This window comes from Rosa rugosa, chromosome 1 (assembly GCF_958449725.1).
Source record: "Rosa rugosa chromosome 1, drRosRugo1.1, whole genome shotgun sequence".
Classification (NCBI taxonomy): domain Eukaryota; kingdom Viridiplantae; phylum Streptophyta; class Magnoliopsida; order Rosales; family Rosaceae; genus Rosa; species Rosa rugosa.
In genome coordinates, this window is record NC_084820.1 from 40,775,444 (window position 1) to 40,792,794 (window position 17,351).

The window sequence follows — 17,351 nt, forward strand, 5'->3', positions numbered from 1 at the left end:
CGCAACGTACCACAAGTGATCTCCCGACCTATTACTCTAAGCAAATAATCAGAATCATAGCAAAAGGTGCATCTCATGCCAATTTTGCTCTCTTTCTTTTCTATTTTATTACATACGCATTGTTTTACTTGAAAACTTACTCATCCTACTTGCAAATTTATTTAATACTCATGACTCTTCATACCACACTTTTACTTTCTCATGAATACTACTCCTACTGCTGTCCCCGGCAGCAAATAACCCCTTTGAGCTTTCAGTTATACGTTCCCTCTATTCTTTTCATCACTCTTATGCCATTTTCCACACAAAGCTGCAGGCATTTTATCATCATTCTTAACACAAAAGTCATGCTTACCGCACTACATGATACACACTTCACATAACTAATACACACGTTATCAACTTGCATATTATGTCATTTAGTTTTACTGCTGTTAATTGTTTGACTGCATAATCTCATTATCTTGTTTCATGAATAATTTAGCAAACAAACACAATACTTTTACAATAACAAAATACATGGCGATTTGGAACCACCACGTATTGCATTCTTTTTAAACACCCTTTTTGTTGATCAGTAAATACACTTACGCATACTGCAATACGGATACACGCACATAAACTTATTTTAACCATCCAATCTCCATGTCAATATTACACATTTACCTACTCTTTCATACTATTATCTTAAGCCAAAGATTCGATGAGCATGCATGAAAGTGGCAGCAGGCAGGTGAAAAGCAAAAAAAAAAAAAACTCCAATTTAAAAAACACATCAGCATGCTAATGCAAAAAAAAAAAAAAATTTAATCCAAGCTTTCAGTTGCAAGTAAATGAGCTACCTGATCATTACCCTCACTCTCACCCGGAATATGTTGCAAAGGCTCAAATCCCGCATCAACCTAAGAAGAATGTACTTTGTGAACCAAAGAATCTCCATGCATGTGACAAATACAACAAAGAGGAAAAGAAATAGCTGGGGCATACCTAATTATCATTGCTCACACTGCCGTTTTTTAAGGGCTGCGGGAAAGCAACGTCATCAAAAAAAAAAAGAGAAGAAGACGATCTGGGCAATAAAAAAAAAAGAGCAGTAGATGAGTAAAAAGGATGTTGCGCACTTGCTTATCACCATCACTCATGCCTTCATCTTCTACGGCCTTATCGCCGTTACTCATGCCTTCATCTTCTACGGCCTTATCGCCGTTACTCATGCCTTCATCTTCGATAGCCTACAAAAGAGAAGCAGTTTTAGCTTCCTAAAAAAAAAAAAAAGAAAAAAAAAAAAGGGAGAAAAAGGAAGAAAAAGAAGCAACCTGATTGTCACTATCTTGGCTAACCATGGGGAGCATTTTAGGCAGATGATCAGAAGCCCCTTTTGAAGGATTAGTATGATCTTCTTTAGAAGAATCAGCTGGACCCCCTCGAGAACCCTCTCCATGATCAGAATCAGATAACTCAAGATAAGCTGGAGGACCACGAGGCGAAGGAGAACTCTTGGATTTCACACGGTTGCTTCGACGGAGAGGGACATCAAAATCTACACCAGCCTCCCTCTTCACCCTTTTCTTCACTTCGAAATTGGTAGCATTTGCTTGCTCTGTAAGGGAAGTACCACCTGCTCGGGGTGTTGAAGATCTTTTCTTCTTGACCTCCTTGTTCTTTTGAAGCGAAATGCTTGGGGGGATCATCAGCTTGACCCCGTGTTGGGTCGTATGCATAAACTTGTCAAAATCCACCTTGGGCTTGAAACGCCGAACAGGCTTCTGAGTGTTGTGCTCCCTCGCATCACCTTTATCACTTATTTTCTTATCGCACTTCTTTTCCTCTCCCTTCACCCTCTTAGCTTCAGAACCCTTTAAATAGCCGACAACCTTTCTGGTGCCATCGCTGTACACTTCGGTATACGTGAGGTTATGCTTCTCGGCATAAGTCAGTACAGCCTTGGGGCTAGCCAACCTGCTGCTGGTAATAGGTCCCAACTGTAGCTGAGGACCGCCGGCTTCCACAAAAAGCCTGAACCTGCACAACACTCCCCTCCAATAACAACTATAAGCAGGGGAGGCGTTAGCATTCGCGGCATCCCCTGGCAACTGAGATGGGAAGTCCGCAATTCTGCCAGAAAAGTCGAGTACACATCTACGCTCCATATGAGAAAAGCTTGTGATCTTAGAGTTAAGAGAGCGAGGTGGAGGTGAGGGAACGTCCTGAAGGCAACCAAGTTGTCGCATCACTCTGTCAGGAGAATAAACAACAGGGAAGATGTCCAAGTCTTCCTTATCCTCACTAATGGACGGGATGAAGTTTGGGCAGACAGTCATGTACAGTTCAACCCGACCTAGAGCTGTAGTACACTGCTCTTCTCTACCAGAAAACGAAAAAGTCTCGAACTCAGAAGACTGGAGATAGGGCTGCCAGATGAAATTATTTACGTTGTCTAACATGCTCGGAGCAAACACAGTCTTATCTTGTCTCCTTTTGAACCAACGGCACAGCAGAGGAAGTACCGGCGGCAAATACTCAGTCTGTGCTTGCTTGCTGCCTTCCTTGTCATTATTATACAATTCCAAAGAGAGACTCATGGTTAGAGGCTCCATCTTTAATCCTTTAAACCGTTCCCAGATGAATACTTGCAGAAAGGTGGTAGAGACCAATGTAGTGACTCCACACCGACCAACGCTCTCCAACTCGTCAACAACAATATAGTCAAGCATACGATAAACGTGACCAAGGAACATTGGTCCCAAAGGAAACCTACTGCCGGCTGCTATTGCAATTGCCAAGGGAAATAAGCGCTCTTCAACATACTCATAAGAGAACTCAATGAAGACAAACTTCGTCAGCCACAGGGATAGCATCGCTTCCAGACGGCAACCAGAATCAAAGCCTTTACCTGGGACAAATACCCCATTTTCGGTAACACCCCAAAAATGCTTCACCCAATTCGAGAAACGGCGCTTGCTTCCTTTAATACTGGAAGCCCCTTCCACAAGAACCTGCAACTTCTCTGAGTCAAAATCAAAGCCAAGAGGGTTGACGGACCAGTAATGGGAAGCCTCATAATGTTCAAGACATCCTCCAAGGTAGGGGTAAACTCTCCCCACTCGCAAACAAAGGTATGTGTGTGAGGATTCCACCTTCGAACTACATGACGGAGAGACTCCACATCCCTGTTGATATCACAACGGGCAGAGATGAATACGGAAGAAAGAACAGCAGCAGCTGAAAGTCTGATTCTCGTAGCCTCATCTCCTAGTTCATAGTCAACCCATTGCGGCCATCCCGTAACTAAACCACAGGGATACTCAAAGTTGATGGGAACTGCCGGATAATCCCCCCTCTCAATCAGTAGCCTGGAAATCTGCTCAAGACTGACATCTCTGGAAGTTTCATAATTGCCTCTAAACTCCTTCTTAAGGCCATCCTCAAGCATGAAATGGTGATCAACTAAACTACACACCTCAGGAGCCATGATGAGATTAGAAGAATACGGGGACCTGCACATGCAATAAGGTGTCTCTTAACAAGAGAAAGAAAGTATAAGCCATTGAATCACAGCACGCTATTCGCAAACAATCGGCCTTGAATCAACTAACCATTACAGATCAAGTAGGAAGCCGAGCTAAAAAAAAAAAAAAGAATGGTGAATGAAAGACGCAAAGCCAACGCATTCAATCCAAGCTAACAGGCACAATCTATGTGAAAAACTAAACTATGCGATACCAGGCTACATCATGCTCCATTGCAATCACAGCAGTAAGACTCCACGCATAATGAGCATAACGCAAAAAAAAAAAAAAAACAACAACAGCAATCCAAGCCACTCCATGCTCAGCCAATTCATAATCATACACCAAGCAAAGGGCTAAACTAGAAGTTTTGAATCCACATAGCCCCAACCAAGCTAATAAGCACGATGGACTAGGCAAACTAACAGCAAATCCCATCATAATTAATGGCAATCACAGTAGAAAAAAAAACCACGCACATGGCAAAAGATCAAGTTGCTCATACTGAATCAATATATTGTTGTATCAGGGGACTAATCAGAAACCAAGACTATTGAGTGCATGCAGCCAAGCCAAGCCAGGAAAAAAAATAATAATAATAATAATAAGCAAGCTAGGATGCGGAAGGGGGAGAAATACTTACAGATCAAAGCACGCGGTAACAGATCAAGCGCAATATGATCTCGACAGCAGATTAATATAGTCGAAGCCACAAACAATTGCAATAGCAGAGTCGATAACACCAGAATATGACATGCAACGAATCAATCACGGCAGCGAAACAACAATATCACACCAGCAATAGGCAATCACATTTGCAACCTGATATCGCATTGGCCAAATATGAGATCACAGCAACGGCGGGTTTTGAAAAAAAAAAAAGAGAAAGAAGAGAAGGAAGAAGAAAAGAGACAAAGATGGCAAAGGGTGAAGATGGTCAAGCAAAAGAGGATGCGACCTGGTAGGCTTACCAAACGTAGGAGAAAAATCACAGATCGTCTACTTAGTGAGTGCGGTGAGCTCGCTCCGTTCCTTGAGAGAATAAGGGAGCAGGAATGGATTCTCTCAAGCCAATTAGACTTAAAAGAAGATGAGGTTCTTTCCTTAGACCAAGAAACTGACTCCTGGAGAAAAGCGCCTCGTTCGAATCAAAACATGGGAGAAAACGAGGAGAAATGGAAACGACCTGCACGCCAATGCTGTTTTCCTAGAGGAAAAAGTAGCTAAAAAGTAGGATTCTTCTTTTCTAACTAGGAGTCCAATGACGGTGAAGGTCTACCGCCACGTGGGAAGCCTAATAAGTCATGAATCGTATCAATAAGATACGGGGGTAGATACAACTTAAAAAAAAAAAAAAAAAAAAAAAAAAAAAAGGGGAGGAGGATTATACAATCACTCGGTAAGTCTCCAAATTTTTGATTATGTAGCCCGTAACATGGTCGCACGAGCTACAAAATCAAGGGGGCTAATGTTGATACCCAAATTTCCACAAGTTCGAATTTGACTAAGTGACAGGCAAAAGGAACGAGTCATCAACCTCATTGGGTCTTCAAGCAAGCCCATTCTTCGGAGAGAGAATTCTTTATTCAACAAGCGATACGAGATGCCTAAACATTCAAACGATTGACAGGGATTTCTAAATCGACCAACACGCTTATTTATCACGCGATACACGTAGGCCCAAGCTACGTTTGGGGCTCATATGGTGGGATATGGTGTGGAAGGTAACGGATCATGCGAGGCCCATTATTGTGATAAGGCCCGTCGGTAATTTTGGACTTGGGAACCAAAATTCACGCTTCAAGGGCCAATATCCTAACGTGGGCTAGAAGAGAGATGAAAGCAAACCCAACAAAACTTAGAGCCCATTAGAGTCTTACCCAAAGTCCATTACATTAGGACCCGTAGCCCAAGAAGCACGTTGGAGTCGTCTTCTCCAAAACAGGAATGTCGTTCCGTCGAGTTGCTGCTGGGATGGCTACTCCATCCTTTTCGGGTAAGAACTCCAACTCTATACAAAAGCCCACCAATTCTCATCCTCCAAAATCCTGCCCCAATTTCCGATAATACTTAGAAGTTTACGATCACAGTTTACAATACCACAAATCAAGGGATTATGATCTCTCAAAAATCACGGCAGCACAAAATCTGGGATTTCCGTCGCCACCCTATGCCTGCATCACCGGTCTTTACCCACACGGCCAAAGCAGGTTTTCACTCTTTTGATTTCATAGGGAAAACAAGAGCTGAAGGTCTTAGAATGATCCCATCGAAACTAAGAATACTCTTTCAAAACCTCTGGTTCTCGATACAAACCCTTTCCCTCAATCGCCGCTATAAAAGGCGAGTTTGTTGCCGTAGAAAACCAAGCCACAACAGCCCAGAAATACAAGCAAGAGATCAAGCTTCATCTCTGATAATCTAGCCACCAATATTCAAACAGCTTTAACCCAAAACCCAGAATTATGTTGTTGCCGGAACTCTCTCTCTCTCTGCTAAACTCTCATGCATCCAGCTCCCACACCTTTCCTGCCTATGAGTCATGTTCTTATAAACTCAGGCTTAAATCGCTACCAAGTAGCTGCTGTTATCATCAGGCTAAGTAGCTGCTGTTATCATCAGGCTAAGTAGCTGCTGTTATCGTCAAGCCAAGTAGCTGCTGTTATCATCAGGCTAAGTAGCTGCTGTTATCGTCAAGCCAAGTAGCTGCTGTTACGTTTAACAGGTTACAACGAAGTTGTTCTTGGGACAACCATTGAACGACTTTGGGCCTAGTCTCGCACAACTAGGAGGGTCTTGCTGCAAAAAGTCAAAGTCACGAAATCACCCCTCACAATCTTCTACCCACACTGTTCTAAAGATGGTCATTCAGTTTTCAATCTTGCTTGGCATGCACTTGATGCAATTGTGTAGTGCCTTTGCTATCCTTGTGTTCACTCGCATTCTGAAGCATTGAGAAATAGACAAAATGTTGGTTAGTAACAATTATACACTACAAAGAAAAAAATAACAATTAAGAAACAAAATAAGTTCAATGCATCATCAGATGTCCAATCAAAGTCCTTTGGCCGTCACAGTAACAATTAAACAATACTCGCTCCTACTTATAATTTCAGACAGATGGAATATCATGAATGCAGTCTGCATACCATTTTAGGGAGATTTCTGAGTTGGGAACCAGCCTATGAATCAAGCCTTCCCAAGAATAACCATATTAATAATAGAAAGTGTACTTTTTAAGTGAGCTTAGGAACTTTAACGATGAAAGCATAAGAAATGGGTGTTGTATAGGGAGGCTGGGGCAAGAAGGGAATCCTTCCCTGTTTTGACAAAACCTCTTTGGTTTTGGCAAAGGAAGAAGGCCAAAGTGCTTCGCAGTTGCAGTGTGGTTGGCTGTAATTTTGGTGATCTGGATGACTGGATGCAAAGAAATAGAACGATCTTTGAAGCCTATTAATGTACAGGGTGAGCTCTTTGAGCTTCCGTTTCAGGGGATAAAAACTATAGCTTCTCTTGTATTATGGTATTATGCTAGATTGGAAAGAAGCAGTAGTATAAGCACATAATTACAAAAAAAAGAGAAAAATGAGAGCCCAATATGGGCAAAAGATGAAATGTTAAGATTGCAATCATATTTGCAAGAGGAATACCTGAGTTACTTTTTTAAGGAATACAATATCCAACGTGTGGATCCTAGAAGGAGCCTAGAGGGGGGGGGGGGTGAATAGGCTCACAGCCAATTTTTTTCGTTCAAAAACCTTTCTCAGGGATTGTAACAGGGTGATCAATCCTGAGAACTGATAATGAACAGATTGTATTGTAAATTCAACAAACCAACTAAAGCAATAAAGAACACATGTTTTGTTGACGCAGTAAAACCCTATCAAGGGAAAACATCTGCGTGGCCTTTACTCTTGAAAGACCAAAACCAAGTCACTAATGAAACAGATTACAAGTTTACAACACTTGGATTGCACTGACGCGGCAATCCTCCTAGACTAACTCACTAGACTGTTGTAATCACTCCTTGCTAATTGTTTACACAAGTGAACAACTCAGAAATCTCAACTATGACACAAGCTATGAACGCAGCAAGTTCGACTTGGAGATTTCACCTTTGAAGCTTACAATTCCCAACTGAACTCATGGGATGCAAGAGATGAATATGCATGAATGGTTTTGTGTTTTTCAAATTGTTTTCAACATGGAATATAACGTCACGAACCTGAATTTATCGATTTACTAGTCATTTGGACGGTAAACGACCTTTACTTTCACTTTTACTGTCATTTCGGTACTTTTAGGGATTCCTAAAATATGACTTTCTGTTCGGGTCAAAATTTGAGAAAATTTTCTTCATGAAAGTCGTAGAGGACGTTAAACCGAGTTCGTAGACATGTGGCACGTTAAAATCGGAGTTTGTATGCGAAAGTTTTGGGTATTTTCGTTTTGATGGCATTTTAGTCATTTCACCTTGTCCCTAACTTCATTAAATCAGCCATCTTCTTCTACTATTCATGTATTCACGTTCAGAACCAGAAAGGAAGGAAGAGAGAGAGAAAGAGAAGGAGAAAGAGAAAGAAAGAAGGAAAGAAAGAAAGAAAGAAAGGGAGATCCGTCCAAACCGTCGATATTTTGGAGAAACCTCAAGGTATAAAGTTGTTCTTTACCTCATAATCTTTCTCTTGAGTATAATTTTGCATATATATTGGAGGATTTTAGAGATTGAAAATCCGGCACTATTCACAAATTGGGGTTTACTGTTTTCTTAATTGTTGAGGTAGTTCTAGTTGTTTTCTGAACTTGGTGTAGTTGAGAAAAATGCTAGGAAGGTTGAGATGAAGCTGCTGCCAAAATTTGGTGACCATCGGAGATGTTGGCCTCCGCGTGAACAGTGGCGCCGCGTGAATAGTGCAGCGCGTGATTAGTGACTTAAACTCTGTTTTTATCTAATTAAATCACCTAATTGAGGTAGAGTTTGTATATGTGATTTTGGTGAAGATTGGAGGAGTTTTGAATCTATTATAAATTTCTGAAATTTAGAATTTCGATTATCGATTTTCGAGAATCCGACCGTCGGATTTCTCTCGAATTTGCCCTAGAACTTGTAAATTAATGGAATGTTGTTAGTGGTAAAGTTTGGGTTGGATCGGAGAAGGAAATAGAGATGTTGGCTTGAGAGGATTGATTTTGGGATTCGTATTTAATTGCCGAACCGTTATTCATGAATTATATTTATGTACAGGGCGACGTACCGAGCTATTGCTCGACGAAGAAACTCGTACGCTTGATCGCCTAAATAGTACTGTGAGTGGACTTTTGTTTTCAAAGAATGATGCATGCATTTATTTTTCCGAAATGATGATTGGTTTATTTAATTATTTATCGTTCTATTTATTAAGTATAATATTTGGCTTTGGACTATACTTTTGGGCATTGTTTTTCCGTATGAGTTTCGGAATTTAATTTTATTATACTCGGATTTGGATTTAAGATTTATTTTTCGGGAGTCTGATTTGATTTTCGGGAATTGATTAATCTATCTTGAGTATGAGTTGGGAAATGAATTTGTGAGTTATGTGATGATCGATGAAGATTTTTCTGAGGAGAACTCCAGAAATTTTATTACATCTTATTCGGCGATTTTGAGATTTTTCTACCATAATATCGTACTTGAGGTTTTCGGAAGGATTCTCTCCTATTTGATTATGTTTTCGAGAATATTTTGACGTGCGGGGTCACGTCATTGGAATATATATATTTTCTCGTGAGAGATTGGGGAAGCCTTTCGGATTTTATGGATTTTGAATGTTTTCCTTCACCATACCGGGGTCCAATTACTAGGTCTCCTCCTCACTTACTTTGTGTTTGTGAGTGGCAGTCGAGGTTTCTCCTCCTCACGTGAGTGGTAGTCGAGGTTATTAGTCTCCTCCTCACACAATCTATGTGTGGGTGGCAGTCGAGGTTAGGGGTTCCCTTACCGTATGGTGACATCCCTTCCCCATATCCTTTTATTTGTTACTTGACTAGCGGGGCTAGTCCGATTCTTTTAGCCAGCGGGGACTGGTATGTTTTCACGAGACTCCGAGTTTTAAACACATACGTTTTATAAACGTTGCATGCATCGAAGTTTTATGAATTTAAATTCATGGGAAAGTAATACAGCTTCTTTTCTTTAAAATTATTCATTTGTTTGTTTATTTTTGTCCACTCACTCTAACATGTTTTTCAATTACTTTCCCCTGGGCCATTCGGTTTCAAATGCCCAGTTTGCAGGCAAAATTAGTTGAGGTCGGGCGTACACTGGAGTTGAGGCATAGTCAACAGCATGGCTTCCGCGTTTTTCTCTTTGTTTTAGGTTTTCCTTGACTACCCTTGCTATTAGAGTTGCTCTGATCACCTGAGGAATTAATGTTATTTAAGTTGTGATTTGTGTTATGTGAATTGGGATGATGTTGATTTGGGGAGCAGGGTGGCTCCAAGAGAATAAGGATGGATGGTTTAGAAGTGTAAATGTTTTTCTACAGGTTTTGGGTAGTCCATTTTAGAGGAAGTTCTGCCAAATTTTTGGTAGAATTTCTTCTAAGGTGGGCCCCGCAGGGCTACTTCGGATTTCGGGGTAAAATCCGGGGCGGGTCCTGTCATGGAACAAGACATTTTGAAAAACACAAAACCAAAGAGATAAACTCTTGATAAACAAAGGGACTGAAACACAAAAGTATTTTCAATCACCGAAATGGAACAGAGAACACATATATATAGAGGAAGAAGAGAAGGGACAGTTCACTCAAAGAACCCTTAATCTCAATTGGAGTAGGTAAACCCATACCCATAATTTCAGATTGCCCATGTAAACCCATGCTCCTAATTTCAATTGGGAATACCAATTCAAGAACCCAAAACACTCAAGCTCCATAATCAAAACTGACACAAGAAGGGAACCCATGAAAAACCCATGGTTTAGTGAAAGAGATGCCATGCATGAGCTTACCGGAGCCAAGATGAAGATGGGTCTTCTTTTGATCTTCAAGATTTAAGCTTGATCTTGGACAAGACAACAAGGCAGCAAACTGAGATGAGGTTGCAAGTTGAAATTGAACTATATTCTTCAAAGATGGTCTTTGGCTTTCGAGAGCAAGGCAGCCACACAAAAGAAACAATTGCAATTATACAATTATGCTAAGATGGGGAAGCTGACAGCAAAACTGATCTTTCAGTCTTCACATGGGTCTTTGACAGCAAGACAACAAAGTCAACTACAACAAATGTATTTAAACATGTATGGGCTTGGGCTGCAACCTTGGGCTTCTTAAGGAGTAGAGATTTGTGAAGAAGGAATGCCAACACTATACTAACAATCTCCCCCTTTGGCATTCCTAAACAAAACACTACTTTGCAACACAAGACTAGCCTAATACTTAGACAGCAGCTGCAAACCGAGCCTGAAACAATTGAACAAGAAATACCAAGTGAAGCATGGGCAATTAAGGCACAAGAAAAACAATGCAGCTAAGCAAATCATTTTAAGATCACATGAAGCATTAGCAATAAGGAGCAGCCACAAAGGCACCTAATACTTCTCCTCCTTTTTGTCTAGGAATGACAAAGGGAAAAAGCTATCAACAAGAACAGAAAACATCCATTCAAGAGTACAAAATCTGCAGAAAAATGCAAATGGCCAACTTGGATAACATTTTTGAACTAACAACCTTCAATTTTGAAGAACACAAAGAAGACCACATGTATCAATGAATACTCCCCCTCAATATATGCAGCGGATTATTGAGAATTTAAAAATGCAAGCAAGCAAGGATGAAGGACATAGTCAATCCTAGATTTTTCTTGACAAGTCAGGCAAAGAGCCACAGAGGATTGCAAAGCACATTTGAATCCCTCCAGATCCCACAAAGAAACACAAGACAATTTGACAGTTCCTTTTTGTAAACACAGCTCAAAGATGACTTGTAGCATTTCATGATTCTTGAATTGTTGAGAAACTTGAGCTAAAACATCCAAGGGATAAGAATTGATACCCAAGAGATTACAAAGGAATGAGATGAAATCCTATTTGAGTTTATTGATCCTTATCACTCCAGATTTTTTTTTTTTCATTTATTTAGCTCATAATCATTGGCTTTGTTAAGCTTGAGCTTTCCGAAGTAAACCATATTTTTGACCCATGTAACAAGTCTTATGTCAATGGCTCTCAAACCAGTTGGTTTTAAGGCATTAAGTGTAACAAGGACACTCCTAAGGACATATCAACTCGAGTCAAAAAGAGGATATTAAACAAGAAAATACCACCGGGGTGACCAAACCATTCCATTTTCTTCCCAATCCTCATATCGTTCACCACGACCGAGGCCCGTTTACTTTGGGAATAGCCTGGCCAAGCTTCTCTAAACATTTTCATGAAGAAGCATAAACTACTCATCTCAAACCATCATAAAAACTGAGCACAAAATAAAACCCCACAAGAGATTTTGGTGCAAGAGTTTAAGATAATAGATTTTTCAAACAAAAATGAGCAGTGAACAATAGAAAGCTGATGCAAAGAGTCTTGAGAACTTTGAGTGACCAAGGAAGAAGAAATGATGAACAAACTATCCTCTGATCTTAGATCAAGACATGATCAGTATTTTCCAGGATTGAAACAATGCATGCAATCCCCAAAGGAAATTAAACACTTATTTTTCACAACCTATATTAAATGCAGCACACAAAATATACAACACACAACTTGCGTATATGAGTGAGAATATTCAGGCAGTAGGACATACACCAATAGACTTCCTAAGAGACTCAAAACGAAGGTTGTCTAAGGGTTTTGTAAACAAATCAGCCAATTGATTTTCAGTGGGAATGAATTCCAACTCAAGGATATTTGCATCAACAAGATCACGAATGAAATGATATCGAATATCAATATGCTTTGTGCGTGAGTGCTGAACAGGATTCTTAGAGATGTTAATGGCACTAGTGTTGTCACAAAAGATTGACAACTTACCTTGAGGGAAACCATAGTCATTCAACATTTGTTTCATCCATAACATTTGGGTGTAACAACTACCAGCTGCAATGTACTCGGCTTCGGCAGTTGAGAGAGACACACAGTTTTACTTCTTGCTATGCCATGAAACAAGATTGTTTCCCACAAGGAAACATCCACCCGAGGTGCTTCTTTGATCATCCACATTTCCTGCCCAATCTGAGTCAGTATAACCTGCAATCTCAACATTGGAATCAAAGGTGTACACCACCCCATAGTTAGAAGTTCCAGAAACATATCTAATGATGCATTTAACAGCCTTTAGATGTGATTCCTTAGGATTAGCTTGATATCTAGCACAAACACCAACACTAAAAGAAATATCGGGTCTACTAGCAGTAAGGTACAACAAGCTTCCTATCATGCTTCTATACAAGGTTTGATCAACACTAATTCCAGTCAAATCCACATCAAGTTTTGAACTAGTTCCCATGGGATTTCGGACAGCAGTAGCAGCATCCAAACCAAACTTTTTCACAAGGTCATTGGCATATTTGGTTTGAGAGATGTAGAGACCATCACTCCTTTGTTGGACTTGCAGACCAAGAAAATAATTCAATTTGCCACACAAACTCATTTCAAACTCATTTTTCATGATATTAGTGAATTCTTCAATCAATGAATCTGAAGTTGAACCAAAAACAATGTCATCCACATAGACTTGAGCAAGAATTAAATGATGAGAAGTTCTTTTTACAAACAAAGTTTTGTCAATTGAACCTCTAACATAGCCTTTATCCAAAAGATGAGAGGAAAGTCTCTCATACCAAGCTCTAGGTGCTTGTTTCAGCCCATAGAGAGCTTTCTTAAGTCTATACACATGGTTGGGATGGATAGGATCTATGAATCCTGCAGGTTGTTCAACATACACTTCTTCTTGAAGAACACCATTTAAAAACGCACTTTTCACATCCATTTGATAAAGAGTAAACCTCAAATGACATGCAATGGCAAAGAGAAGACGAACAGATTCAAGCCTTGCAACGGGGGCAAAGGTTTCATCAAAATCAAGACCTTCAACTTGAGAATACCCTTGAGCAACAAGCCTTGCTTTGTTGCGGGTAATCTGACCCTTTTCATCAGATTTGTTTTTGAAAATCCATTTTGTTCCAATGACATTTGAAGTGTCCGGTCTAGGAACCAAATACCACACATCATTTCTAGCAAATTGACTCAATTCATCTTGCATGGCATTTATCCAATTAACATCACACAAAGCTTCTTTAGCATTTTTAGGTTCTATAACAGAAACAAAACCATAAAATGTAATGATGCTAATATCTTCTTGATGCTTTGCAATGAAGCATGAAAGAATAGAGAGATTGCTTACAACCCTTCTTGCTTGTCTCCTTGTTTTTAAACCATCATTCAAATCACCAATGATGTTAGAAGAGGAATGATCCTTGTGCACTTGCTGCTGTCCAGTTCTGTAAACAGGCTGGATTGCAGAGGTATCATCAATCCCTACTGAAGCTTCCTCATCTTCTTGGCCTTCAACAACAACTTCATCATTCTTTTCCTTATCGAAAAGTACCTGATCAAAACTTATACAAGGAGTATGTGAGAGCACAATTGAGTCATCAATAGAGACATTAATGGTTTCCATCACAGAACAAGTTCTCTTGTTATACACCCTATAAGCTCTACTATTCAATGAGTAACCAAGAAAGACTCCTTTGTCACTTTTAGCATCAAATTTGGCAAGATATTCTCTATCCCTATAGATGTAACAAGGGCTACCAAACACTCTCAAATGGCTCACATTTGGTTTCTTTCCTTTCAAAATCTCATAAGGAGTTTTTTCAGTTCCCGGTCTAAAGATGACTCTATTGATGGTATAGCAAGCATTGCTAATCACTTCTGCCCAAAAAGTATGAGCAAGACCAGCAGAGTTTAACATAACTCTTCCCATTTCAATTAAAACCCTGTTTTTCCTTTCCACAACACCATTTTGTTGAGGAGTTATGGGAGCCGAGAACTCATGCTTAATTCCCATATCATTACAAAACTCATCAAATGAAGCATTTTCAAATTCAGTTCCATGATCAGTTCTAAGTCTTACAATGCATTTATTTGAAGAGTATTGCTCATTTGAAATCATTTTGCACAAGTTTTGAAAGTTGTCAAAAGCATCAGATTTTTCACTCAAGAATTTCACCCAAGTGAACCTAGAAAAATCATCGACTAGAACAAGCAAGTACTTCTTACCACCTAAGCTTTTGGTTTGAACCGGTCCAACCAGATCCATATGCATTAAATCCAAAGGATGTGAAGTAGACATAGAATTAATGATCCTATGTGAGGAACGAGTTTGCTTACCAAGCTTGCAACCCTCACACATACCGGTTGGTTTCCCACTCAATTTGGGCAAACCTCTTACCCCTTCTTTGGTGGAGAGCTTTACCAAGTCTTGGTAGTTCACATGGCAGAGCCGTCTATGCCAAAGATTGAGAGTATCTTCAGTCGAGGAGGAACTAAGACAAATCTGAGAAGAAGCAGAATCATTAGCATTAACACAATAACAATGATCTTTAGACCGTAGTCCACTCATAACACTCTTACCCTTACCATTAAGAACAAGACATCTCAGCTTATTGAATCTAACCTCTTCAAAGTCATCACTCAATTGACTCACACTAATAAGATTAGCTTGGAGTCCTTCAACATACAACACATTTTTTAAATTTGGGATACCTGGAGCAGTTACAATCCCTTTTCCCACAACCTTTGCTTTCTTTCCGTCACCAAAAGTGACAGAACCACTGATAGCCTCATCATAGAAGGATGAGAACCAGTTTTTATCACCTGTCATGTGCCTAGGGCACCCACTATCCAAATACCAAGTATCAGCTCTTCTAGACAAAAGAGCAGTAAGAGCAACCAAACATGTAGCAATGGAGTCATTTTCTTCAACGTGTGAGAAACAACAAGAGGATAGAAGACACATTTCAGAAGGTTCAAAATCAGTTCCACAAATGTCAAAGGGCTTAAAATCAACAGAGGCAAGTGGATGAAATGACTTATTTTTCTTTGCCCAAACAACTTTTTCTTTTCTCGGGATTGCAACAAGTTTAGCAATCCTTCCAAATTCTTTCAAAGATTTTTCCAAAGTTGACTGTAAAGAAAGAAACAAAGAGTTTTCATGAGACTTTGTAGACTTTTGAGGACCATTTCTGAGTTTATGACACCTTGGTCTAATGTGTCCAGAGATACCACAATGGTGACAAATGGGAATGAATCTTTTGGATGACTTAGGGACACTTTCTTTAGGCAACAATTTACTTTTCACAAAAATAGTTGGCCTTTTTGAGGAGCTTTCTCCAGAATGGAAACCAAGACCCTTTTTATCCCTATCAACTTTGCCCATTCCAATCATTTTGGAAACTTTTCTTGAGAATCACGGAAAGATTTTTCAAGAGAGATTTTTTCAGAAGTTAGAGAATTGACTAACCTGATTTGAGCATTCAAGTTCTCTTGCAGAGTCTCCACTTGACTTACCAAGGCATTTCTTTCAAATTCCCACTTCTTCTTGCAGGATTGCAACTTCTCTGCTATCCCAGTTTTTTCTTTTTCACAAGAAGCAAGTTGATCCTTCAATTCCTCAGTCTTTCCAATCATTATTTTTGAGGCTTTGTACAGCTGCTGGAACTTGTTAGTGGCTACCTCCTCAGAGTGCTCATCATCATCAGATTCATTTGAGGACTCATTTTGGGTGGTAGCAACAAGAGCAACATTCTCCTCTTCATGGTCGGACTGAGTTTCCGATTCACTATCACTCCAAGAGGTTTTAAAAGCTCTATTTGATTAAGACTTAAATTTTTTGTTTGCACAATGAGCAGCAAGATGACCATATCCTTGACACTCAAAACATTTTGGTTTTTCACCAAAAGACTTCTTTTGAAAAAACTTTGAGGACTTTGAGTATTTGTCATTTGAAACATCATCATTTTGATTTCTTTTGGAAGAAGTAGAACTAGAAAAATTTCTAGAGCTAGAAGAGGGTGACCTTCCGGATTTAAGAAATTTTTTGAACTATTTTGTGAGAACAGCAAATTCTTCTAGATTAAAATCAGAAGGGTCTTCTTCTTTTTTCAAAGTGCTTAAAGCAATTGATTTTTCTTTCTGACCCTTTCTCCTTTTTGACTCAAAGGTTTTCATATTTCCCACAAGCTCATCTAATGAGTATGAATCAAGATCTTGAGCTTCCTCAATGGCAATTTGCTTAGCCTCAAAACTAGGAGGAAGAGCATGAAGAAACTTTTTCACAATTCTATGCTCTAAAATAGGATCACCCAACCCATGACATTGATTGGTAACATTGATGAGGCGACTATGGAAGTCATCAACAGATTCATCCTCTCTCATAGTCATTTCTTCAAATTCAAGCACAAGGCTTTGAAGTTTTTGTGCCTTCACCTTTTTGTTACCCTCATGAGTGGTTTGAAGTAATTCCCAAGAAGCTTTAGCAGTTGGACAATTTGTAATTCTTTTTCTTTCCTTATCCGACAAGGCAGCGAAAAGGCTATAGCGAGCTTTAGTATCACATTTGTGATCAGATTGCTCAGCAACAGTCCACTCACCTCTTGGTTTAGGAATAGGATTTGAAGTTTCAGTTTCCTTTTTAGTTGGTTCTATCCAACCCTTCTCTATAATGCTCCATAACTTATCCTCTTGAGATTGCAGGAAAGCCATCATCATTACTTTCCATTGAGAGTAATCTTTCCCATCAAAATATGGAGGAGAGTTAATGGAACTAAAGACTCTATCACGGTCCATTCTAGGAGGCCAGAGGA

The 17,351-nt window shown here is 39.7% G+C and overlaps 1 protein-coding gene and 1 long non-coding RNA gene across 2 annotated transcripts; one reads left to right on the forward strand and one right to left on the reverse strand.

Moving 5' to 3' along the window:
• Positions 1–8,047: 8,047 nt before the first annotated feature.
• Positions 8,048–9,940, forward strand: LOC133737449 (uncharacterized). Its single transcript, XR_009859853.1, has 3 exons — positions 8,048–8,160; positions 8,755–8,816; positions 9,779–9,940. It is a non-coding gene; the product is annotated as an uncharacterized LOC133737449 (long non-coding RNA).
• Positions 9,941–15,930: 5,990 nt separating this feature from the next.
• On the reverse strand, positions 15,931–17,334 carry LOC133728032 (uncharacterized). Its single transcript, XM_062155457.1, has 2 exons — positions 16,592–17,334; positions 15,931–16,327 (listed from the first exon to the last, which is right to left on the reverse strand). The coding sequence occupies exons 1-2, from the start codon at positions 17,332–17,334 to the stop codon at positions 15,931–15,933; spliced, it is 1,140 nt and encodes a 379-aa protein (XP_062011441.1).
• Positions 17,335–17,351: the final 17 nt, after the last annotated feature.

What these genes read in the sequence shown, in the direction of transcription:
- LOC133728032 (XM_062155457.1), bottom strand. Translation starts at nt 17,334, where the DNA reads ATGGACCGTGATAGAGTCTTTAGTTCCATTAACTCTCCTCCATATTTT. An exon ending in TTTGCTGTTCTCACAAAATA is followed by an intron (nt 16,328 to 16,591) that starts GTTCAAAAAATT and finishes TTGGAGTGATAG; the next exon opens with TGAATCGGAAACTCAGTCCG.